We start from the raw sequence: 26,512 nt of genomic DNA on the forward strand, positions 1-26,512 counted from the left end.
GAGAATAGAAAGTGGGATTGAGGATTGGGCAAAATCTGGCCAATAGCTTATTGCAAGGTTTTTTTTCTACTATACACAGCTGGTTGAAGTTAGAAGATTTTGAAAATAACAGCCAGTACAAAATATAACTTGTATGTCATTGAAAATTATTTCACAGATAAAATAAATGTAATTTTTACATAAATGACTAACCCAACATTCTTTTTCAGAGATAACTCTCTTAATCTCAATAGTTGGACCAGGGTTTGAGACAAGAGCGTAGCTGCATACTTCATTCGAATATAAATTATTTCATCAACTAGTTTTAGTAAGGGCGATGAATCCGGGAGAAATTGCTCCGTATATTGGCCTTGGGGTTTATAGATTCATCCTGTATCGATGTTAATAAAACTGTTAAAAACTGTGTTTGGGAACCTTTCCTTTATTATAATAATGTAATTTTAGCTAATATAATAATTAGTATATAGGTTGTAAATGTGCTGACTGTAAATGTGTTCAAGGATATTACGTTATGTAATAACACTGTAGTACACCTTTTTTATGCAGAAGGGAATCTGAACCATCTTTTACTCAATGATCATAATTGTATTATAATAAGAATATAATATGTCTTACAACACATTATACCCATTAACATTTTAAAAGTCTATTAAACAAATGCAACAAATATCACGTTTGAATAAATAAATAAAAATAGAATAGAATGAATAAATATCCAGGTATTATATTAGTTTCTTTTCTAATCATAAATAATTTTAAATCGGAACAGTAAAATAACAACCCTTGCAACAAGAGAAATAATTTAATAAATTTATTTAACTATAATTCGTACGGCATCATTTATTAACTTGAAGAATATAACCAATCATTACAAAACTATAACTTATAGTTGTTATTTACTGATTAATCTAAAAAATATATTTACAATTTCCTTTCAATTATACTAAGATATTTTAATATAATCCAACAAAACTTTAAAGGACACTACTTAAGACTATTAGTTACTTTCTATAGTGATGGAATATTGATACGGCCACATAAATTGATTGACGATGAAATTATTTAGGCATAGACTGAACTCAAGTGACTTTTGGAGTGCTGATCGTGGTCTGGCCTGGGGGAGTTATCAAATTGTTTATTAATCTGTTTGTTTATGTGAGTTTTTCTGTGTTTTCTGTAACACGCATTCGTTGTAGGGGAAATTACTTTTTGAAGACAGGTACTATACATCTTAAATTGATCTACTCTATTTAATTTATTGTTACTAGTTTACGTATAAGTTAAATCATTTGACTGACAACTAAGGCACTGCAAGAAGTTGCTCTCATACACGGGATTATCGGAGATGAACTAAATCAGATTAAAAAGCAAAATAATGTTATATTGTGAAACAACTAACTTTCCACTAGTAGATTACTATTAATATTAGGGGAAGACAAATAATCGTGAATTAAGACTTTAGTAAGTTGGCTACTATTTCAAACAGCCTCTTGATGACAACTCATCAAATACTTCAAACTTATGTATATAAGGCTTTATAAGTGTTGATTCTCTTTATAACAGAAAGGGGATTTTCTTTGGATCCGATATAAGACCCAATTCAGTAATTGTAAGAGCTATTACTGCATCAACCTCAATTTGATTTACAGTTTTAGATATGCTTTCTAATACCACATAAGAAAATAGATCAAAATTATAGACGCATAAAATATGAATTGTTCCAGTAACAAGCAATAAAAGGTTCAAACCCATCCTAACATAACTACCTGACTATTTAGTTGACCTGCCTACCCAAGGTCAACTAGCCTATTCTACAGTAAATAATTTAACTGTTAGGTATAGAAGGCCTATGTGAGGTAAACCACTAATGAAAACTCACCTGACCTCTACATGATATTCAGATCTATCTGAGGACTAAACAGCCTAAAAAATGAGCATTAGATTAAGTATCAAAAGGGGAAGTTATTACGGAGAAGAAGAAAGTTATAGGTTTCAGGGGTAGAGTACAATAGGCGGACCCAGTTTTTTATATCGAAATTATCAAACTATATTTAACCCTTTTAGTGCCACCAATCTCGGTATGAGACAATGTAAAAACATGCTTGAGTGCCGAGACGAGACGTTCCTACGCAAAAAGTCTCGGAACGAGACGATTTCTATTTCATTTTTAGTATCCTATAGGCTACTGGCTGATATCGTACCAAAGGCCAATACATGAATTAAACTAACCTTTTCAATTAATATTTTTACTTTGTACTGCTGTTAGGGGACGTAAACAACTAACTAAAATACAACACTTTCTCAGTTTATATTAGGCCTAGATATTAATAATAAAAAAAAATTAAATATATTAAACCTCTGTATTATAGTGTAATATAGTTAATTGAGAAAAACCTGTGAAAATTTGGTAAAATAATACTAAAAAATTATATATTTATTAGTACACAAAGTACAAAACTGACTTTTACTATAGAAAAGCATGTGTCATTAGATAAAACATTTTAGTGTGTATCGTTATTTTGTTTGAATATTATGTGAATTTATATGCAGTGCTACATGCTATAGTACATTTTACATGAAATGCATAAATCAGTACTAATTTTATTGATATTAGTCAATAAATGGTTGTGTACTGCATGAAAATGTTGAGAGCCTAAATAAAGGCTCTTGGCGCTTAACATCCGAACTTGTCAAGCCTATATATAGGCTCTGGGTGTTTCACCATCAACCTAGCTTAAGCCTAAATAACCCTTTCCGGGCCAGACGGCAATATATTGCCGCCATAGATCACGTCTGAAAATATTGCCGCCGGTGACATCCGCGAAAAGCGCCAGGCGGCAATATACAGTCTCCTTGATATTCGTTGGTTTTTTAAATCAATACGGCGTCAAATGATGAAAGTTTTTTGTTTTTTTTATTCCCTGGTATATTTGTAGATAATTAATATGAATATCATTTTTATTTTGGAAGTCTATGCATTTTTATTTCGTAATTGTCATGTGACATTATCAGCTGGCTCGATCTTTTGTTGTTAATTCTTTATACTTAGTGTAATCGTATTATTGTATGCTGGATTCTTCTTCATTATTTTATTTTGTGGTTGTAAATATTAGTAGTGTTAGTTGTTACGTGCTTAGCTATTGTGTGTAGTAGTTACAATGACTGACAATTTGCAATCTCACGGGAGTGAAATTTAAGCAGCACATTTGTAAATAGAAAAAGTGTAAATAAATTTCAAATAAAATTGTGTAAATATTTCTTGGTAAATAGTGTTTTGAAACTGTTTATAGATCCTACAATCATTTGTTTACCGGTACATCCATAATGTGAATATTTATTTTAAGTTTCTTGCAATGTAAGAGTCAGTTGCTTTAACACTTATAAAATGTTGCAAAGTACAATTATGCGTATTTATACAAAATGTGTCATAAAAAATTTATTTATGAGAGAAATAACACAACATTTTGTATGGTTGTTCCTTTCTAAATGTACAATATAATAAAATAGCTTTCCACAGTAAAATTATTTTTCCTTTTTTTAGTTATTTGCAAAAAAAATGTTAAAAATCAAATATTTTTTATGTAATCTATTAAAACATTATTTTTTTAATTTTAAATTACTTAAAACTACATCTATATATTTGTTTGTTGATAGTATATATCTATACGAGTAATTTGGTGCAACTTTTAGGTCATTCGCTAATTTTTATGAAAAATTATAAATTTTAATCTAATAGACTGCAAAATCACCAATTTTAGCCTGGCACTTTTGACTAGTCACAAGGGGATATGAGATGTGAAAAAATTTTGCGACATCTCATATTTGGTCCTGGCCCTGAAAGGGATAAAGGCTCTTGGCGTTTTATGACTTAAACAGGTTGACCCTATATATAGGCTCTTGGCGTTAAAAGGGTTAAAATAATCACTAGCAATTAACCACTTTTTACAGTTTTATTTATGGTACTGTATTATGTTGGTACACATGATTTTGGGTTGTTTTTAAATGCTCTTTATCATGAAAGTATTGAAATTTCAAAATTAAGTTTTTTTATAATAGTTATTTCAACTCAAACTTGATTGTTATTATTCATTTACCTTTAAAAAGAATTTAAAAAAGAGCTTTTTAGGATCAAAAATAAATTATAGGTAATTTTTTTCCAAAACCTTGCATTTTCGTCCAAAATCCTCTGGCACTTTTCCTTGTATCTCTTACAGTTTAGATTTTACAGGGTCTTAAAGTTTAAGAAATATTGTTTTTTATTGTTTGGCCACAAGAAACAAAACTTGTTTCATTAGGCTTGTAGATTTTGTTGTTATTTCTTCTACACAGTGTATACACAAAAATTATTCAATTCATTTGGAGCTACTTCAATAGTGTCTTTCGAAGTATTTTTTTGCAACAGAATTTATGGGTTTTCCAAGAATCAGTGCATTTACTTTTAGAGTTTTCTGTCTTTTCTACATTATGCACAAAACTTGGCCTTGTTGATGCTATATTGTGATATTCTTCCTTAGCGTTAATGTAGAGCAATTTAGTAAGATCTGTTATGTATAGACTATACATCTATTCAAGTGTATTAATTTATTCTTCAAGTCAGCTAAAACACGAGGCCATAGTATTCCTTTTTGTAGGTTTCATTAGAAGAATAATGCTTATTTTGATAAAATTTAGTAATTGGTCTAACATTAACATTTTGTTAATGAAATAAGTTTTGAACTGTGAAAATTTTTTTGGAATGTACATATCAAAATTTATTAAATTTTTTTTTAACTCATAACATTTTATTAGCTGATGTAGTTTATTAATCTAGCAAAAAGGGTACCAATTCTAATTTGAAAGAACAGTTTTAAACCCCTCCAACTGGTCCAGAAGCTAAAACTTTATATTCTAATTGATTAACTTAAAGATTCACATTTTCTATCCTCAGCCAAACCAAGTCCTGGTCAGAAAAAGGAAACAAATCAAGATCAGAAAACCACAGTGACATATCAATGTTTGTAAAAATATTTTAAGACATGCGTGTCCCTTAGTAGGCTCAGAACTTGTTTGATTGAATTTAAACTATCTGAGGAGATCTTTTAGTTCTATTTCTTCAAATAATTTGTTTTCATAATTTGGTTAGAGTAATACTTTCTGTTGATACTTAAAACAGTCTTTATAAATAGATAATGTGTATTACATTAGAATCACAAAGTTAGTAATTTCACAGCAGATGCAGTCATGGAACGAGCCCTGAAACCGTTTCCTCAAGAGTGTCTGATGGAAGGGCAAGTGCTGGAGTCCCATATGGAAATAGCCCAAGTGGCCCCCTCCATGCATGCAGCAGTACGGCGGCGACCATGGGGATCCCGGCGGCGGACCCGGTCTACCGGCAGCCTGCCATTTGTCTGGCATCACAAGCCGAGTGATGACTCAAGCAGCAGTGTGGGTGGGGATCCACGTGGTGACAAGGGTCTCTCCAGCATCCACCAAAGTGACTCGGATGATGTGCAAGACTGTTCCAACATGTTCAGTCTACAGGATCGTCGCCACCTGCATCTTGTTGGCAATATGGAATCCGATTCGGTCAATGAAAACTTTTCACCCATACGACCCAGCACGAGGCGGTCAGTGCTGTGCAGCAAAATAATGTATATTGCTAAATATCTCATTATTTCTTAAATTGTTGCAGATGTAACAAACTTTTTGATAATAATTATAATCTGGCTAAGAAAAATAAAATTATGTCATTCTAAAAATGTATCAAAAATAATGTCTAATAGAAAATTTGTCCCAGTATTTTCAATGTAATTTGAACTAATAATAGGTAAATTGGCATGATAAAACATATTAAATGATGTGTGACATAATCTTCAACAGTTATTAATCTTTTTGTAGAGAACTGTGGACTGTATTAAATTTTGAATTTTGAACATGCTGTTTGTGAGAACTAGCATGGATAATGAGATGCATAAAGGAGAGAAGTTTACAAACAGATTGTGCAAAACTTCCAGTAAATTAAGAAATGTTAAAATTTTAGGAAAAGAAAATTTAAGAGGATGGCAGTCGATGTGGAAATGGCCTCTACATCAGTGCGCCCCCCAATGTCATGCATGATAGTGAGCAGTGGCAAGAAGAAACGAGTTCTTAGACATGTGCCCAATTGTGACAACAGGTAAGTAAAATAATCATGTTCAATACAATTTTAGTGTGTATAATCTAAAATCAAATTGTCAATGATATTAGAAACTTATTTCATATTCTTGACAATTATTACTAGACTAAGTTTTCCTGTATTTCTAATATATATTATTAGAAATCTGAAAATGATTTTTTTATTTGAATTGAATAATAATAATTATTATTGTAGCCTAACTTAGTTTTATTTTTATCCATATCATTACTGAAAGTCTTTATTCTTAAAGATAAAATAAAAAGTACCTTAATGTCAGATATCTCAGAATTTTGTCACTTGAATGGTGGTATGTAATAGGATTGAAAAACATTTTCAACACAGATAATGTGTTAACCCTTAAAGCGCTAATTTAAATTCCTGTCAAACGCTAAGACATAAAAAATATATATTTTTTTAAATTCCCAATGCTAATTTTTGTTTCATATTCCTTGGTATTACCTTTATAAGAAAAAATAATAAACATGTAATATTACATATTTTTGAGAATTTTATACGCACGAAAACATTTGAAATTTGGAATAAACTGCATTGCAGGATAATGTACATAGGAACACAATTTGACAGATTACATTACATGTATGCAGGTTATTTATAATGAGTAAATTGTAACTGAAGTTTCTGTATAATTAGTACATAAAAATAAATAAGTTCAGTATAAGATTTTGAAATGTAATTATATGAAATTCAACACAAACTTATTTATACGATAGCCTACAAGGGAAATGAAACAAATATTGTACTTATAAACCTTATTTATTTAGAATAAATAAACTGGACTTGGATGGTAAAACTGGTATAAAATACAAAACAAATAATTGAAAAAAATATTACACATTATATACCAAAAATGCGCTCAAACTACGAGGGCTGTTTTTTAAGTAAGGGCCGTTCTCCCGTACACGGTAGTAGTTCGCGTTCCTGCCGTAACGAGCGTGCGCCCGCCTCCTGGCATTCTTAGCGAACAACTTCATGCCAGTTGCAGCTCTGTAGCTAACCTGTATGCATTTACTGTGGATCTTTAAAATGTTTAAGATTATCGAATCACCCGCCGCGTGTGAGATTCGGTCAGTGATACGATTTTTGACTGCAAGAAACATGTCGGCTGCTGACATTCACCGTCAGCTTTGTGAGGTGTATGGTGCCAAGGCAATGAGTGAAGGTAAAGTGCGGAAATGGGTCAGAGAATTTAAAGATGGCCGCGAAAATGTCCACGATGAAGATCGCTCAGGCCGGCCATCTGTGATCACGGGAGATTTGATTACTGCAGTTGACGCAAAAATTCATGAGGACCGACGGTTCACAATAACCACTCTCTCTATGAAATTTCCTCAAGTGTCCAGGTCAGTACTGTACAAAATTGTGTCAGAAAACCTAAACTTTAAAAAATTGTGCTCAAGATGGGTACCCAAACTCCTCACTGAGGATCACAAAAAAAAGAGATTAAGCAGTTCTTTGACTTTCTTGACCCGCTACGACGAGGAAGGAGACGACATGTTGAGTCGAATTGTCACAGGAGATGAAACATGGGTATCCCATATCACTCCTGAATCAAAGCAACAGTCCATGGAATGGCGGCACACAACATCTCCAGTCAAAGTCAAAGCCAAGCAAACGCTGTCGCGGCGCAAAGTTATGGCAACTGTGTTCTAGGACAGGCGCGGTGTTTTGCTAGTGGACTTTATGCCGCGAGGAATGACGATTAACTCAGAAGCCTACTGCGCAACCCTGGCCAGTCTCCGACGCGCCATTCAGAACAAAAGACGTGGCATGCTGACAAAGGGAATTCTGCTCCTCCACGACAATGCAAGGCCTCACACCGCTGCTCGGACACAGGAAATGATCGACTCTTTTGGCTGGGAAGTTTTGAATCATCCACCGTTACAGCTCCGACCTTGCTCCGAGCGATTTCCACCTTTTTCGTTACTTGAAAAATCATCTTGGCGGGAAGCGCTACAATGACGACGAAGAAGTCAAGACGGCCGTGAACTCCTGCTTGTCAGAGCAGGCGGCAGATTTCTTTGAAGAGGGATTTCAAAACTTAGTTTTAAGATATGATAAGTGCCTTAACAAACAAGGCAACTATGTAGAAAAATAAAGAAAAGTATGCAGATTCTGAAAATAAATGTATTTTGAAAAAAATAATTGTTGTTTATTTACAAAAAAAAAAACGGCCCTTACTTAAAAAACAGCCCTTGTACGTTGTCGTAGTAAAATGATAAAAGTTGGATTAGCCATTATAACAAAAAATTATACTAAATGTTAGTAAAAACAAACTAAAACACTATTAGAATAACAACGGACTGATTCAAAACACTTTGTTTAACAATATAACCAACATACGACCAACACACACGTAGTTAAACAGCTGAATGAAACAAACGCGTCTGTAGGCGTATGCCGCGTCACAGGCCATACAAAAAATGGTGGCGATTGCTATCAACCTGAGTAGATACGGTTACAACGTCCACCAACGGTGACAAAGCGTTTTGTCTAGTCCCGACAGTCGAAAGGAGACTAATTCTAACTAATTCTTCGCCATTTCAAAAGTAAAGCTTTTGCGTTTGTAGAAGTTATCCGCGTTTTAAGCATCGGCAGTTCCGCGTCTATAGGCGTTAGCCGCGTTGGAAGGGTTAAGATTTAAAGACATTTTGTAATATTTCCTTAATGTACAGTTACACAAATTGTTATATTACAAACAAAACAAAAACATTTTTAGTCTTAGATTTTTCTAATAAATGTAATTCTTAGTTTGAAGTTTGTTTTTGATTGTGAAGAAACACATTTTTTCCAGACACTTGCCATCGTTCAATGTTACAAGAACTCAGTAACACTACATTTCAAGATCTGCAATCTGATTTCTTCCTCAGGTTGATAGCTACCCTAACACAAATTACAATCTAGGTTAAAATGAAAAAAAAGCATATCTATACATTGTGGCATGTAAAAGTCAGAAATAACAATAATGATGTTATGTGTCCACTAAATGCACACTATCTCTAAAACATGCACTAATAAAAATTATACTAAATTATTATAAACCAAAATAAAGAATACAGGTAGTTAATATTTGAACTAAATGTACAAGGTGTGGCTAAAAAATAACTTGTAGTATTGGCAGAGCCACAGAACTAACACAGTAAGGCTGAAATATCGTACAATCCTCTCACTCCTCCAAGTTTCATCTAGCTCCCTTACCTATTCCGCCTGTAGCACCATTTATAAGCAGTTAACCTTTGTGTTTGCGTCGGAAAAATGTTGAGTATCCAGAAAGAATAGTGGTTGAACATCAAATTTATTTTCAAACTTGGAAAATCTGCAAGTGAAACATTTGTTATCTTACAACAAGTGTGCGGTGACCACTGTTTATCATGCATACAAGTGTTTGAATGGTTTAAATGATTTAATGATGGGACACGAGTGATGACACATGCATTGGCAGACCATCGTCATAAAAAATTTATGCTAACATGGAAAAATGGATAACTTTGTTGTAACTATCAGAGCAATCCCTGAGCTAACAGGAATCAACAAGGAAAGTGTTCAGCAGATTCTTCATGAAAGTTTCAACATCAATCTTCAACTAGGACAATGTTCCAGCTCACCAAGCTTTGTTAGTGAAGACGTATATGGCCAAACACAACATCCCCATCTTAGATAATCCACCCTACTCACCCGGCCCCTGTAACTCTTTTTATTCCCTAAAGTCCAGTCAGCTTTGAAAGGAACGAGAGTTGAGACTGTGGAAGCAGTAAAAAAAAAAGCGGTGGAAGTCATGAACAGGGTTATGGAAAATGATCTGCAGTATTGTTACACACAGTGGAAAATTCGCTTAGATCGGTATAGAGACCGAAGAGGGGATAACATTGAATTGTAAATATATCTAAGTAAAATTTATTTTCAGCCTCAGTTCGGTTACGTTTTAGCCACACCTTGTAGTTTATAAATTTGTTTAATTGGTTATTTAAGTTAAACATATTCTACGAAGTTAAATTAGTATGTAATATTTATGAAGCATAATTTTACTGAAATGAATTTAGTGGATTCTTTGTGAAATTACTGAGTTATCTTAAAAGGTACTGTGTGACTGGAGCCAGTTGTGGCAAACGTAAACGAAGTGTGCGCACAGAATCTCCACGTGTGCTGGGTTTCGCTACACCAGCAGTGCGTGAGGACACCACCAGTGCTCTGCATCGTCTCAGCCTGCGTGATGCTCCACCTCCACAGCCCATGGAGGTGTCGATTGTCACCGCAACCCCAGCTCCTAGCAGCAGCAGCCTCAGTAGCTCTGAGAGTGACACCGGGGTGTTCACCAATGATGAAGGCAGAGAAGGTACAGCACTTAACTCAGTGAAATCAAACCTGGTACAGTGGACTATGATCGTTGACACATTGAGTTCAGTTTTGAATTTATATTCTCATAACATTAAAATCCAACAAATAATAAAACTTAAAAATTAATAAATACTATTTCTTATGTACCATATTTTTTTAAAGATTTATTGATAATTCTTTTTAGGACAATGTTTCAATGTCATTATCTCCACACACCACATTTATATTTTACTACCAAGGATAAAAACTAATGCTACTACTTATTGGTGAGGAATAATGCAGGGATGTTTACAAATGTTAATCATTAATACGTCTATCTAGGGGATGATGAGCAAAGTGACTGGTTCGGGGAAGCAGTTGGAGCTAAGGGCTGGTGGGCTGACTCTGATAGAGATGAAGACATGGAACCCACCTTCCAGGCAATACTGACTGGCAACCTGGAGCAAATGTCAGAACGGGCCAAACAGACCTACAGGATGTTAGCTGACAGAATGGTGAGTCATCACATCATATTGTTATGCTGGTCTTAGTTGCAGATGTATATCAGGAATTCAGTAAACTTTTAAATACACTGTAGTCATGGCCGTAGTTAGTAAATGTGCGCCTTTGTGCCATCATTTGTTCAGCGGCCTCCATTCCTACCCACCCCTTCCCATCACTAATCAGCCAGCCCTGTACAGTAACACATACAGTAATTTGCACCTCACAAATCTTTGTCAGGGACGCTGCTGTACAAATGCACTTTTAAGTTTACTGCACTTTACAAATAAACTGTTAATTTTCCAAACAAGTTGTGAGAATTTTCCCAACACAAATCTTAAAATAGAAATCACAAACAATACCATACTTCACAGTTAGCAAGAGATGGCTGTTAATGTTTTTTCTCAGGAATGACCACTCTGTATGAAGTGAAAAGGCCTTACGGCATCCTGGCAAAGAAAACACCTGCTATACAAAGGCCTTTGTATGGGACATTGTGGAGACAGTAGTCTTGAGGATAGTGAAAAAACATTAAATCACTTTCTTCGCACAAATGTGTTACTGTGAATAAAACTATAAACTGCTGTTACATTTATAGTACAAGTGCAAAACACTTGTCCTAACAAGTCTTTAAGTAAATAAAATCATTTCTTTTATAAAAAAAAAGTTAATACGAAGCTTGTTCAGAAAGTATCGTTTCATTCTATTGCCGCCGTAGGGCTACAATCGGTTTTCCATGCATGTGCACTAGTTGTTCTTGTTCACTGGCTGTCGACTCACGCCATTTTAGTTGTTCTACGTTGTGTTTTCTCTGAACGTTTAAAATGTTTAAGACGATTAGCGATCCCAATGATTGTGAGATTCGTTCCGTAATAAGATTTTTGAACGCAAGGAATGTGAAACCGGCTGAAATTTATCGTTAACTTCGAGATGTTTATGGGTAAGAGGTGATGAGTGGAGGAATGGGTAAGAATGTTCAATGGCGGTCGAACAAATGTGCATGATGAGAATTGGAGTGGTTGACCTTCTCTCGTTACCAATGATCTGGTAAGGTCAGTTGATGAAAAATCCAAGAGAACAGACGTTTTAATATGACAAAGCTATCTCATGATTTCCAACAAATTTCACGTTTGTATGAAATTGTTACGGGCCGCTTAGGTTATCACAAGCTGTATTCCCGATGGGTTCCAAAAATGCTCACTAGCGTGCACTAAACCGAGAGACTCGGAAGTGCTTTGACTTTTCTCACACTGTACAGTGATGATGGTGAGGATTATTTTTAAATAAAATTGTGACAGGTGATGAAACTTAGGTCTGTCATGTCACACCGGAATTCAAACAGCAGTGAATGGAGTGGCGACACAGGCAATCCCCGAAGAAACAACAAATTCAAGATGATAATGTCTGCACAAAAAAATCATGTGCAGTCTTTTGGGATCGGATATGTGTTTTGCTGATTGATTTTTTTCTCAAGAGATGAAACCATTAATGCGGCAAGGTACTGTGAACCATTAAGAAAACTAAGGCGGGCAATTCAAAAATGGAGAGGAATTCTCGGAATTGTATTGCTCCATTACAATGCTCAGCCCCATACTGCTGGTGACACTGAAACATTGGTTCGACAATTTCGTTGGAAGTAGTTCGATCACCCGCTCTATAGCCCGGACTTGGCACCGTCTGACTACCACTTGTTCCTGCACATAAAGTGCAAGCTAGTAGGCCAACGTTTTGAAACCGACGATGAAGTGAAAATTGTTGTGGAGTCGTGGCTACATTCCTTGGCGGGAACTTTCTACGAAGAGGGTTTAGGCAAATCACCTGCTACAACAAGTGTTTAAACATCTGTGGAAACTATGTCAAAAAATAGTGTAAGGTTTGGGCTTTCATGTAGAAAAAAAATTGTGTTAAAACAAAATTGTTTTACTTGTTTTTTTTTTTTTAAACGGTACTTACTTTCTGAACACACCTCGCATTTAGTCAGGAATTCACCGGTTCCTGGACAGTTAATGTGTCAAATTTCGTGTCTAGGCAAGGGACTGTTCAAAATTTGGAAGAAACTGAATTTTGACCATATGTGAATGTGAAAAGTACAAAATTGCCGTGACTGGCATGAGTTCCCTTGGTATCACGTTACGGATAAGACTGCATATTCAAGCAAACATGAAAAGACAGTGACGTTATAAATTTCTGGAAAATACTTGTCTCAACTCAAAATCTTCACAATTATGTAAGTGAAATCTGTTCTCCAGATAGATTGACATTCACAATATAAAGTCTACTAAACATTCCAGGCTCCTGGAATCCTCTAAACGATTCACAAAATTTCAAAATAATATGCACCTAAAATGTATTTTAAAATGTAACAATAAAGGGAACATTTAGTTAAATCTAGAAAGAAAATATTTACATTTAAATTAAACGTTCTTAAATTTATTGTAATAATAAGGGTGAAACTTTCACTAATGGAAAAGTGAGATTTCCTTCTGACGAGTAAAGCTACACTTACACAACTCCATCATTGCCAGAGTGAACTGCTGTTATTTTTCCTAACCACCAAGTTTGTGGCATGGTATGAGGATATTACAACACCCTATCAACAGATCATGCAATTTAAATGGAGATAGCTGTTATGAAACTAAAACTAACAAAAAGTTACCAACGAGAGAAGTTTATGTCATAGACTCTGTTAAACCCATACATTGGCAGGTAATGATGAAGTCTCAACCAAAGTCATTAAATTTACACAATTTTTTACACACAAAAATGGAGAAACAACAGACATTAGCTGCTATAAACCTATCTCATTGGTATCAATCCTCTATAAAATCTTGGAAAAATTTGTCACCTTAAAGCTAACATTCTACTAATGCCAAGACAGCTTGGGTTTCTCCAAGGAAGATCAACCACCTCCGTTTTATTGGACATAAGCAAGGCCTTTGACTGCCTATGACATAGTCTGGCAGTCTGGATATACAATGATCGTGTTAAATTTAAAAAATTACTCTGAAGGTTTTTTTTATCACTGAACGATGACAAATGTCCGGAAAGATCCTGTTTCCTGCAAAATCCTTCTATCATCAAAAACAAACTTCAAACAAAGAATTCTGATGTTAACAAACTGAATGCTTAGTTATAAAAAAATCTTATTATCTGTTTTAGTGGTGTGTGTTTGGGAATATATTTTGCAGATAAATGTGTGAAACGCAATATTTTTGGACTCAGGATAACCCTAAAATGGAAATAAATACTGTTTGAATTGAACTTATTATTTTATTTTGTCTTAATTGTTTAACTTCTTGTTTTATGTATATTGTTTACTCAACTTAATTTTTAAACTTTATAGTGTTTTAAACCCTTTGAGTGCCACAGCGTCGCTAATTTTGACGGTACGAAAAGTGCATAAAGTGCCAGCGTCGCCAATTTTGACGTTTTGTATTTCGATAATATTTTATATAGTACAAGATTATTTTGGCCAAATAATCAGACGGCTGTATTCAATAGGTTCCAAACTATCAATAAATACGAGTTTTATGTTGTTTCTCTACTATTGTATCTGTGAAACATATGTTGTTTGGGTACTTATCAAGAAGCCACTATTTTTCCTTATCGGGGACAAAATAAATTACAGTATTAAAAACAACTGACTTTATTTAACCTATTTTGGAATTTACAAGTTATTACGACAATCAATTAAATAAAAAACTATAAGAACAACATTTCATTATTTGAAAATGTCAGGCTATTCGTGTGTCTATTTGGAGACGATTTGGAGATAGGAAGTATGACTCATCGAGTATTTTTCGATTCATTATGGAAGAAGGAACGTATAATGAAGTTTACTTTGATCTCTGATAAGGAAAACTCGTCCAAAAATATTGGGCTGTGATAAGTACCTGTACGATGATTCTGTCTTCCAGTCCCGCGACGTAGCGGACGAGTACCGTGTTGCGTAACGGCCTTTCTTGTTGTTTATGTGCCGATAACCAAGCATTTGAGTAAATACAAAATAAAATAGTAACTTATACAGTATTTTACTGTATTTCTTTACAAAAGTAATGTATGATTTGAGTTGTGTTCAAGCGAAAAACGTGAATTTTCAGTGTAAATATTATTAGGGTTATTATTTAGTAAATGTAAACTTTTATGTAAATATGTTAGCAAGTATTTGTTTCTAAATTTACTAATCATATTTATTTGTGTTGTATTAATGTTTTATTAGATTTATTGGGAAAACTACATCATTACTAAGTAATTTCTAAACTCTGACAAATGAAGTACAGTTTATAAAATGTCGGTACCGGGCAGCATTTTGTTAATACATATAATGCCATGTTTTTAAAATTCTAGAATAAGATATTACCCATGGGTTTTATTTAGAATCATATGGCCTTAATCATGGTGTAAATAAAAAAAAATCTTAAAAATAACGTATACACACAAATTAGGTCGAAACTTAACTTTTTATACAAAAGTAAAAAACTTTTTTTATAAATACTGAAATTTTTATATTTTTATAAATCAAATTTTATTTGTAACGATATGTATCATATTTTGCATTTAATAAGAAAAAAAACAACAACAAAATTATGGAAATCTGTTTGGTAGTTATTTTACAACAGCTTTTTTCCCAAAAGCTTACAAATATGTGAAAAACAGCGTGGCACTTTATGCATATGCCTTCGGAAAATACCCGTGGCACTCAAAGGGTTAAGATATTAGTTGTTGGGCTTGGCTTCTAATATATCTGTGGATGATGGTTCTCAATAGTGAAGCCATAATATTTCAATTTAATTTAATTGTATAAGTAATGTTTCGACGCAGTGAGAGCCGGAAAAACTTAGATTATAGTATTTGAGATGTATAAAAAATCTCAAAACATTCTTGATATTAAGAAAATACAACTTTAAAATATTTTAAAATACAAATGATATCATGGTTTATATAAGAGTAATTTTTTTGCTGGGTGTTTTATACATTTGATCAAAGTTTGGTTTCCGAGATTGTGTGCAACAAATGTTTTATACTAAGAGCAAGTAACAGTATTTTTAAAAGTAGTTTGACACAGTAAGTAATTTTGTAATGAAATTTAAATTATTACAGAAGGAAATTTAATGTACTAACCACTGGTGTTTAGAGAAAGAACGATTTAATAATCCAATCAAACTATAATAACACTTATATAAAGTTGTGTTGTTTTTTTATGCTCATTTGTAAATCATATGTGTTATTGCATTAATTGTATATGCCACTGTTTCTAGCAATGAACAAGTTTCTAAGCCATTGTCAATGCTCATAGTAGATATGTAGGTTATACATTAAAAGCTCACATCACTGTTGAAACCCATTTCCATATTAGTACAACTCAACATTTTCAAAGGACTCTTATTAGAATACTATTCATTGGGTTGGGCAGTACTTACGCCACTTGCCTTTCTTGTTTTCCATCATTCTTTTTCAAAAGATTGGTTTTCCAAAAGGAGGTAAATTATGTAAGTAACGTATACAAATGAGCTTGGATCAAAACTGATAACATCATCTTATGTTACTTAGGCCTAATATCAATGATATCCATATCATAACTCAAATCACTTGTCCATTGACTATGATATATGATTAATCGTTAATTCAAAACTAGGGTAAGAGTGGTGGAAGGGAAATACGTGGAGGGCGACGTCGAGTGAGAGCAGAGAAACCAGGCTTCAGTGTATTGACTTCAGCTAATGAAAAGCTGTCAAAGTTTTTACAAGATCCTGCTCAATCTGAACTCAGGTCAGTAGATTTATTATTTAATTTGTTAAAAATACAATTGAAATAATAAGGCTGTTTAGAAAGTAGCCACTCTTTTTTCGGTAACATTAAAGTAGTCCAAGGTCCAACTCGATGGTAAGAACAACAGATTTCTACATAGCTTCCTCTATTGTTCAGGCATTGCCATAGGATGTGACCAGCTTATCTAAATCTTCCACAAAGAAAACACCCTGTTAGTCAAGACAACCGAGTGGGAATATAGCTTGTGATAAACTAAGCAATTGTTTACAGTCTCATATAAATCAGTTCTCAAAACTTGTGGAAATTAATTTCAAATCATTGTTATTGTGTTCTTATCCACTTTTATAACCAATTCGTCATTCACAATAGAAGCCTAACACTGCTTCATCATGGACATTTGCCCATTCATCATTGAAGTTGCTAACTTATTTCATACAAATCTATTGATTCACTTTGCACTTTCCTAATAAATCTCTGTAATCTGATGATTTTGACTACCTTCACATTCCTTGTATTGAACAAACCGAATAACTGACTCAGTCTCAGGGTCAGCAGTAGAACCAATTGTTTTACAATTTAAAATGGCCACAGGAAACATAAAAACTAATTATCTATAATTAATAGAGGTAATGAAATAAATAGGGTGTGGCAAAATACATTCTTAAGTGCTCAGTCTGCACATCCTAGGCACGTTAAAACATGTCAGAAGAGTTAAAAGAGAAAAAAAAGTGATATCCTTGTTGGTAAGGACAAAAATCTAAGAAAATTATAGGAATGATTGAAATGTGTTCAGCAGATAGTGCAGAATTATTTAATAAAGTAGTCATTGAGAGGCTTACTCTTGGATCAGAGAGTATTGATACTCATGACTGAACTTAATCACAAAGGCAGGGAGGTAACCGCCTTGACAATCTGGCAGTTAGTTTATTTAAATAAGCAGGTGCCGGCTGTACTGAATTAACAAAATCTGCTCAGTTAAAACTGTGATAAAAATTAAACGTTTTAAGTAGTTGTTTACAAAATTTCTCTCCCAAGATAATGAATTTGAGGTCCATAGCGTAATGCCTAATCTTTTGAACCCCTAATCAAAAAAAAAATGTTAAGATGGTAATTTTATAACAAATCTTTTTATATAATTCTAAAAGCACATACTCAAAAACAGTACACTTGTAACTATCTTGTACTCAAATTTTGTTTTAATAGGATCCCAAGTTTCTGAGTTATTTAATTATGAAAGTTGCAGATTGCTTGTGAAAAGCACCAAAAACTGGTACTTTTTCATTATTACCAACATAAATAATTTTATTTACATAAACAGAAATAAACAAGGGAAAGTTTAATGTAACTGTAGCTCTACTAGTTATTTTGTAGTTAAAATTTAAACTCGAGTATCTATATTTTTTTATCCAGAAATAGTTATTTTGTTCACATGATGTAAACAACCCGTAATTGTACTTATTTTGTTTATATTTTAGAGTTTTTCATTGTTTGTGATGAATGCTTTGCCCTGCAGATTGCATCCAATGCAGAAGAAGGAGCGGGAGCAGCTGTGTCATTTAGCCGACTTGTACTCTCTCAACATGCGACTATCAGAACCTTCACGCAAGGGTCTAACTTGCCCAGTACTTACTAAAACTAGGTAAGTCTTTGTATTCATTTGTTAAAAAAAAAACATTCACTGTGCATTTTAAAATGTTTTATTAACCCCAGAACTGGTATGTTAATTAGTTTTTGAACCTTCACTGTATGTTAGGCCTATTTGTATTATTCGATTTAAAAACTTAATTTGGTCCGAACCAATGCTCCAAATATAATTTATATATATATATATATATAAAATCAGTGTTCAGAATCAAACAAAAAAATAATGTTTTCTACAAACTGTGTAGTTAAAAAAAATAGTTCTCCTATCTGGAGGAAAGCATGATCTTGCTCTCCTATGTCACTGGTCGCTTAAGATTTACAAATTAATAGTATTATAACATTGTTAACTATATCATGTCATATTTATTAATTTTGGATTACTTCACGTATCGAACAGAAAACAATAATATAAATAACCTGAATGAATCAAGACGTCGTCATGTCGCCTTATACTAAAATCAGCTGATATGACAATGTGGCAACGCCATCAGTTGAGGGGGGAAGTAGGGTGCGGTAACTGCCAATAATTTGTCCCTTACTATAATGTTTCACATTTTCTCTATAATATCTTCTTCCGAAGCTACTAGTGGGAACCTTTAACATGTTCAGTCCCAGTGACACCACAGTGGTGTCATACATGTTATACTCATAGTAGCAACAGCTCCATGGTGGCATCATTGTACTTTTATGGACAAAATATAATTTTATCTATAACAATTATGATATTTAGCAATGTTACTATATAAACACAAGTAAATATAAATAGTTTCAATACCATTAGTGTAATACAACAGTGGCGGCATATTACTTTTTAGAAAAAAAAAATTATTCATAAAATTATGGATGACATTCAATAATTATAATGCTAAATGAATACAATAAGCTAAACACTAATTTTGAGCTTTCAGGGGTTAAATCCTTATTTTTTGGCTGGAGTTGAACATGTTAAGGGTATTGTTTTGTGTGTACCATTTGTTAAGTAGCATTGGAATCTTTAAACCATCAATAGGCTGAAATATAAGGTAATTATAGGTAACTACTAATAATTGTAATTATAGTTTTCATCCATTCTCTGGTCCACCAATATTCTGTTATAACAGTATTATGCTCAACTTGTTTTTATTGTTATACCAGCAATACTGTGAGAGTTGAGCAACTTCCCCTATCTCGACTGAGTACTTTAGGTGACTTCAAGAGGCGAAGGAAAACTCCACCAAGTGGTCATTTCTCTTCCCCTCCTGGTGAGTTGTTGTGTCAATAACTTGTCTAAACAACATTCAGTGCCATATCAGTTACTTTACTGATACTATGTGCCCATAGTTCCAATGTTAGGGCAGTAGAGAATTCCAGCTAGTAATGAATTAATGAATGAATTGATTTTATTTCCCAAATATATGTACAATATTACAATCCAAACTGTACAAGCTGTACTGTGTAGTACCTGGCATCCTGTAAATTCCTCTACGTCTTGTGTTTACTTAGGTTAATGGAATGAGTTTTCTTCCTTTAAAATCCACAATTATTGCTAATTTATCCAGCTCATTCCCATTTAACATAATAGCTTCTTGTTGTTAGGAACTTAATTACTTTACAAAGCATTTAAAAATTATTCGTAGAAACCTTAACTTTCAGCAATTTTTACCTTTAACAAGTTTGCAACGACATGGCCCACCGGTGGGTTACGAGTCTATTTTTAAGGACAAGTGACCTAGTGAGAGTAGAGGGTTACGCTATCTAGTTGAAATGAGTCTCTTGTCCCACTGATAGGTCATGCAACAATGGTTTTCTATTACTCTCTGACTATTATCCAGTTGTCAGAGAATTTCATTTCAGCTGAATTTTAGACATTGAAAACATGTTCACAGACATTATTAATCATTCTAGAACATGTTTATTGACAAAAATGTACAGACATTTCAGTTTTTGATACAATTGCATCGTAATTTTAAAAAGTACAATAATTACTAACAAACTACTTTTTTGTTTTTAACTGCTTACAATGTGTATGTCTTAGGCCATATTTATAACTGCAAGAGAGCTTTACTGACCTAGGCGTTAGTCATACATTCTTTCTTGTTGAGCGCTTGATCAATTACTATTGATTGATACAACCATTCCGTATTGAATAACATGTATGTATTTTGTGTATACTTTTTAAAATGGCATAATAAATACTCCTGAAAATAAGTAATGATCACTGGAAGATATTCCAATCACCTGATCCATTTTAGAATAATTAGACTTTATGTTTATAAAGCAATGTTTAGGAGCTCTGAAGTCGGAGAGTAAATCAGTTTTTATGAGTACCAGTTAAATACCCAAATCTCTCTGCAATAGTTCATCATATTTGAATGAATAGCACCAACAATTTTAGTAACACTTGAATTATCTAAGGCCAGAGTGGAGGAATACTAAGTCTGTAGGAAGCACTTATGGTGTTATATTATGAAGCCCTATGAAAATTTTGAATCGGAATTAGACATAGTTACAGTACATATTATTTCAATGTTCATTGCTAAGAGGTTCAGAAAAAAAGCAAAACTGCTGCTGGTTCAGGTTTAGTGTGCGAAGAAGCATTTCTGGTTTGAATCAATTATATTTTACACATTATACTAGAGTTTGCCTTGTTCCCACTATCAAAAAAATGTATGCTTACTCAGTCTAAGAAGCCTAATTTAGTCAAAACGTGTCTATTTTTGGCCCATATCATCTTGTTTTTGTCTAAGTGCCCTAGTAACTTTGGCTTTGTTGCCTCGATCTATAAAAAAATATATACTTACATAGGTCTGAAAAGTCTTCTTCGGTCAAAAAGCGTCTAATTCCGGCAGTTGCAATCTTCTTCTGATCCAAGTTATTATTGGTGCCTTAACAGTGTTTTTATTGATGCCCCGATCAAGAAATTATATACGAGGAGTGTTCAATAAAAACTGACAATAGCGTACATGTAAACAAAGTACAATAATTAGTTCTTTTAAAGTTGGTATGAAACATTGAAGTATTAGTAACAACCAAATCAGCTGTTAACATTATTGCATATTTATTGTTATCACGGCAACCGATTAATAAACAGTTGCAAATTTTTGCTTCGAACATAACATTCGGTAGTTATGATTAACACTGACCCACATTTGACTATTAGACAGCTTGCTATAATGCTCAATATATCAATTGGCAGTATCCATACACTTATGCATGATCATTTGAATATGTCGTATATCTGTGCTTGTTGGATACCACATCTGTTAACACCAGTTCAGAAACAAAATCACATTGAAATTTGCCAACTTTGGTTACAGTGCATGCGTCGAGAAGGTGATGCATAGTGGAAAAATATTATTACAGCTGATGAAAGTTGGATTTACTGTTATGATCCTGCTACAAAACAACAGAGTACAGAGTGGGTGGAAAAAGGTGGACTGACGCCAAAAAAACCTCGTACTCAAAGGTCTGCTGCAAAGGCAATGGTGATTATGTTCTTTGATTATCGTGGTATGGTGTACACCCATACTGTACCACAGGGTCAGACAATTATTGGGGAGTACTACATTTTAGCATTGAAGCAACTAATCAAAGATCACATCCCAAAAAAGCGGCCAGACCTCGTCGAACGCTGGAAAATGCATCACGGCAATGCTCGCCCCCATGTTGCCAATACTGTGCTTCAGTTTCTAGCCAAAAAAGGAATCGAAACTGTGCCAAATCCACCCTACAGCCCTGACTTGGCTCCAAATGATTTTTTTCTGAATCCTCAGGTCAAAACTGCTACTGCTGCTTTTAAGACTTAGAGGCGATTTTGGAGGTTCTGTCTAAGGAGGGCTTTGAACAAGTCTTCAAGGAGTGGCAGAGGTGGTGTGTGGCTTTAAATGGCGACTACTTAGAAGGAGATGTGTTGAAGTCTAAACTTTTATATTAAAGGTATTGAAAGAGTACTGTCAATCTTTATTGAACACCGCTCATACGTTGGTCTAAAAAGTCTACTTTCGTCATAAAACGAATACTTTTGATCGTTGTAATCTATTTCTGATTTAAGGTATTTCTGGTAGCGTTTGTATTGATGCCCTATCAAGAAAAATATACACGTGTATACCTAAAAAGTCTTGTTTGGTCAAAAAGCATCTCTTTACGGTCATTGTGATCTATTTTTAGTGCAAGGTATTTCTGGTGCCGGTAGTCTGTTGATAGCACAAAACACGTGTGTTAAATTTCACCTTTCTAGGACAGTAGGAAATTAAAAAAAACAAAATATGGTTATTCTAGGGGTTATACCCCAATAAAGAAAATAGATACATAGGCTTGAGAAGACTATTTCGTTCGACAAGCATCTACTTCTGTTATAAGGTGAAGAGTGGAGAACCATTACTAAGTTCATGTTACATATGAAAATAATCGTTTATAATAGGTTTTGTGTGATATAAGTGTTGTTGTTTTTGGACTGTAGTCTGGGAAAGAATGCTTGTTAAATAATGTTATTGTTTATTCCTCTGTTTTTCCTTATACGTTTGTAAAAATGCTATATCACAATGTCAAGGAAGCCAATGTCAAGTTTTTTTGAGTATCTATATGCAAGCATTTACAGCTTTGTTCATTAATGTGGGTTTAATAAAAGTTTTTAAATAGTCTTTTCAATCCATTAAAGTTTAATTACCACTGGCACAATCTGTTGTAAAAGTTAGATAGTAACTTTGTATTTTCTATCATGCATGACACTGGTGATCAAACACTGTATACTTAATATAAAATTTAAATTTATACAAATGTTTGAGCTTTTTTGGAGAACTTTCAGCTGAAAGTATTAACAGCTGGTTTAGTGTAAGTAAAATTTAGATTGTTTCATGATACTATCATTATTTTCCCGAATAAAAATTACTGTGAGAAACTATTCTATTTTATAAAATAAACATCATTCTTTGGACTTCGACGAATATAAAGATTAGTCCAGCCGTTCTTGAGATTAGCACAAGCAAACATTTTGTGTCCCCAGAAGAAATCTGTACCTGGGTGGTTTATTCCTTCCAGTTGAACCTACACTGGGTACACTCAGAGCTGGCCTTCCCTTCTTACAAGGTAACATGTCTGAGATAGTGCCCATTATCCCATTCAGTTCAAATATGCCACCTATTAAAATTAAATTTCCTTTCTCTAATTTTATAATAGTTATGAATTTAATCACAATACTTGTCATAAGTTTTAAACTTAATAATTATTTTACAGAATTTATTTTTTATGAGATGTTTATAACATACTTGGTTTGTTGGTTTTGTTTTTTTAAACACTACTAAATTATCCTTGTTTGTAAACACAATTATCTAGTCCACTGAGATACGTAGAGCCAGATATTTGGAATATGTTTGTTTATATTTTAGTTCACAAATACACAAATTAAAGTAATCATGTTATTATTCCATACAAAGTTGAACATAATTTATTAATAACAAGCTCAGTTCTCTAGTGGTGTTATCCAGGTCGAGTGTGTTTTTCATTTCAGGTAACGTACTGCTATCTCCCAATTAGCTAATTGGAAAACATATCTTCTTTATTTCCAGATGTTGACAGTGCCAATACTAAATTGCTACGTTCAAAAAATATTGGTCATAAGTCTAGCTAGAAGACTCAATCTTATGGTAAGTTGTACACTTAATTATTGTAATAAAAGATTGAAAACAAAACTGTAAGAGGAGTCAGAGTGGCATTTATCAACCATATTAATAATTGGTTTCAAAATAATGGCCTTGTTCTCAACAAAGAAAAGCTAGTATAATACATTTTAAGGCTAGGACAAATGTTGTACTAATTTAAGTCAGATGAAGTGTGAATTAGTTAACACTCATAAATTCTTAGAACTAATTATTGATGAAAATTGCACTAGGAAGTTACACATAGATTATTACGTAAATAAATTAAGTAATTTTAGATTTGCATTCAAGGTTTTACTCAATACAGTATTAAGTAGTTGATACTATAAAATTAGTTTATGATGCTCACATACAATTCATTTTGAAATATGACATTACTGTTTGGGGAACCTTCCCTAATTTAAGCAAAGTATTTATAGTTCAAAAGTGTTTAATTTGAGTAGTGGTGAGAGCTGATCACAGAGTGAGCTGTTGTCCACTGCTTTGGAAGTTAAACAATTTTACACTACCATCTTTATACATATATAAAAACTTTGGTCTTAATAAATTCCATAAGTTTTAATACTCAACATTCACAAAAAATGTGGTTGCTTTGTGGCATCTGTATGCGGGTGTTATGTGCAAATAAATCATTTGAATTTGAAAATATTTGTTTTATATTCTCAATTTCTGATGGTAAACTTTAACATAATATTACGTAGGAAACTTGTTCCATATAAGATATTCTTCTAACTACCAGCTACTAAAAATTCAATAATTTGTATTGAACATTCTTTTTCAGAAAACTTTATATGGATATTATACAAGTGTCTTCAGTTCAACCTGTCCGTATGTATCCAAAAATCTACAGAATCAACAGTAAAATGTATTTTCTGTTTTTAATTTTCAAAGCTACAATTTTTAAATATCAGTGTTACTAAATGTTAACATGTTACATTATTAGAATGTACAGTGTTGAACACAATTTAGTACAAATAAATGCTGTGTATGTCTTATTTTAATAAATAAGTAATGGTTTTGAAAAATATTTAAAAATGAGACAATTTTACACACCAATACTTGTATATTGTTACATTGATACATGTTGGTAAACTCCACAAAGATACAAAGTCAGAAGATTGTACTCTTTTAATTTCCAGTTAATTATTTTAATATGTGTATCATATTTTTATGTGAACTATCAATTTATTACTTAACTATTCTTTATTTAGCGGATCGTAATTCATTATTACTTGACCTTTTGATGCTTTACACAACCTTTCAATTTGTTTATCCTGTACATTTATTTATTTAGTAAAACATCAAGAGTAATTATACATTAATTTAATTGGAAGAGTAAGCTGCATAATTCATTTTGTAACACAATTATTCTTAAATTTATATGTACTAAAATACATCATTTATTCAAATTATACTTTCCTAAGTCTATTTAGTCTATGATTAGGAAATGTTTATTTTTGATGTTTTCTGCTGAAATATAAGTGGATGGATCTTATTTTCTAGTTGAAGGTCAAAATCTGGAAATTATGTAAACAATATTCAACATTGTTTTTAGATAGTTAAATTTTTGTACTGTTTTTGTTTACACATCTTTACTTTAATATAAATATTACTAAATTAATATTCTTTATGAATACTCATTTTAATATTTTCAATATTAGGCCATTAAATTTGGTTGTGGGCCTTTGGTAAAAAAATATTGCTCACAAACACAATGTGTGTTTTGCAAGTTGAATATTATCCATTTTTCAGTGTAATATGATAAAGCAAAGGGGCATATCTTGTCACTAAGATTATCAGTGAAACACAGATTATTTATTAAATGATCTATCTGTTTTATGTGTGAAATATAGCTAGTATATAACATTTAAACAATTTCAGCTGTCATTTTGGATATTTAAGTTTTCTCAACGGTGATTAAGTGGCTATCAGCACTTTTGTATTAAGTATGCTTTGAAGAAATAAAAAACACCAAAGTACGATGGGCAAATTTTACTTTCAAGGTTTACATGTATACTAAAAATGCTGTTCATTACCCAGACTGATAAGAGAATAAATCTTCAGTATCTTGTATTCTTAATATTAGATTGTTATGTAATTTTAAACATTGGATTTCACTGTTCTTTATTAATTTGATTTTACATCCTAAAATATTTTTTAAATGTTTAAACTGTATGAGTTTATGATGAGTTGGTATGGTATGATAATGACATACAATATTCCCCCTTGTTGTACTTTTATTATTGTTACATATTATTCATAAGTTTTTATAATTAATATAAAAACCATTATTTTTGTTTCTTTAGATATATATCAGAGTGTCAGGTGATGATGGCAAGGAAAAATCAATATATCTAATTTATGTGTAAATAGTGTTTGTGGATATTAGTGATGTGGTGAATCTTCAACAAAGTTTTGGATTGAAGGTTTGAAACCTGCAGAGATTTGCCATATCAGTAATTATTGGGCAGAAGTTTTG

At 32.9% G+C, this 26,512-nt stretch overlaps 1 protein-coding gene across 1 annotated transcript; it reads left to right on the forward strand.

Annotated features, from left to right (window-relative positions):
* Nucleotides 1-1,099: 1,099 nt before the first annotated feature.
* Nucleotides 1,100-26,013, forward strand: LOC124357341 (G patch domain-containing protein 2). The gene is made up of 10 exons (XM_046809037.1): nucleotides 1,100-1,219; nucleotides 5,210-5,606; nucleotides 6,020-6,154; nucleotides 10,249-10,505; nucleotides 10,829-11,001; nucleotides 16,623-16,756; nucleotides 18,270-18,395; nucleotides 19,535-19,641; nucleotides 23,944-24,021; nucleotides 24,815-26,013. The coding sequence occupies exons 2-9, from the start codon at nucleotides 5,221-5,223 to the stop codon at nucleotides 24,003-24,005; spliced, it is 1,380 nt and encodes a 459-aa protein (XP_046664993.1). The 5' UTR covers nucleotides 1,100-1,219; nucleotides 5,210-5,220; the 3' UTR covers nucleotides 24,006-24,021; nucleotides 24,815-26,013.
* Nucleotides 26,014-26,512: the final 499 nt, after the last annotated feature.

Source organism: Homalodisca vitripennis, chromosome 3 (genome assembly GCF_021130785.1).
Source record: "Homalodisca vitripennis isolate AUS2020 chromosome 3, UT_GWSS_2.1, whole genome shotgun sequence".
In the NCBI taxonomy this organism is placed as follows: Eukaryota; Metazoa; Arthropoda; class Insecta; order Hemiptera; family Cicadellidae; genus Homalodisca; species Homalodisca vitripennis.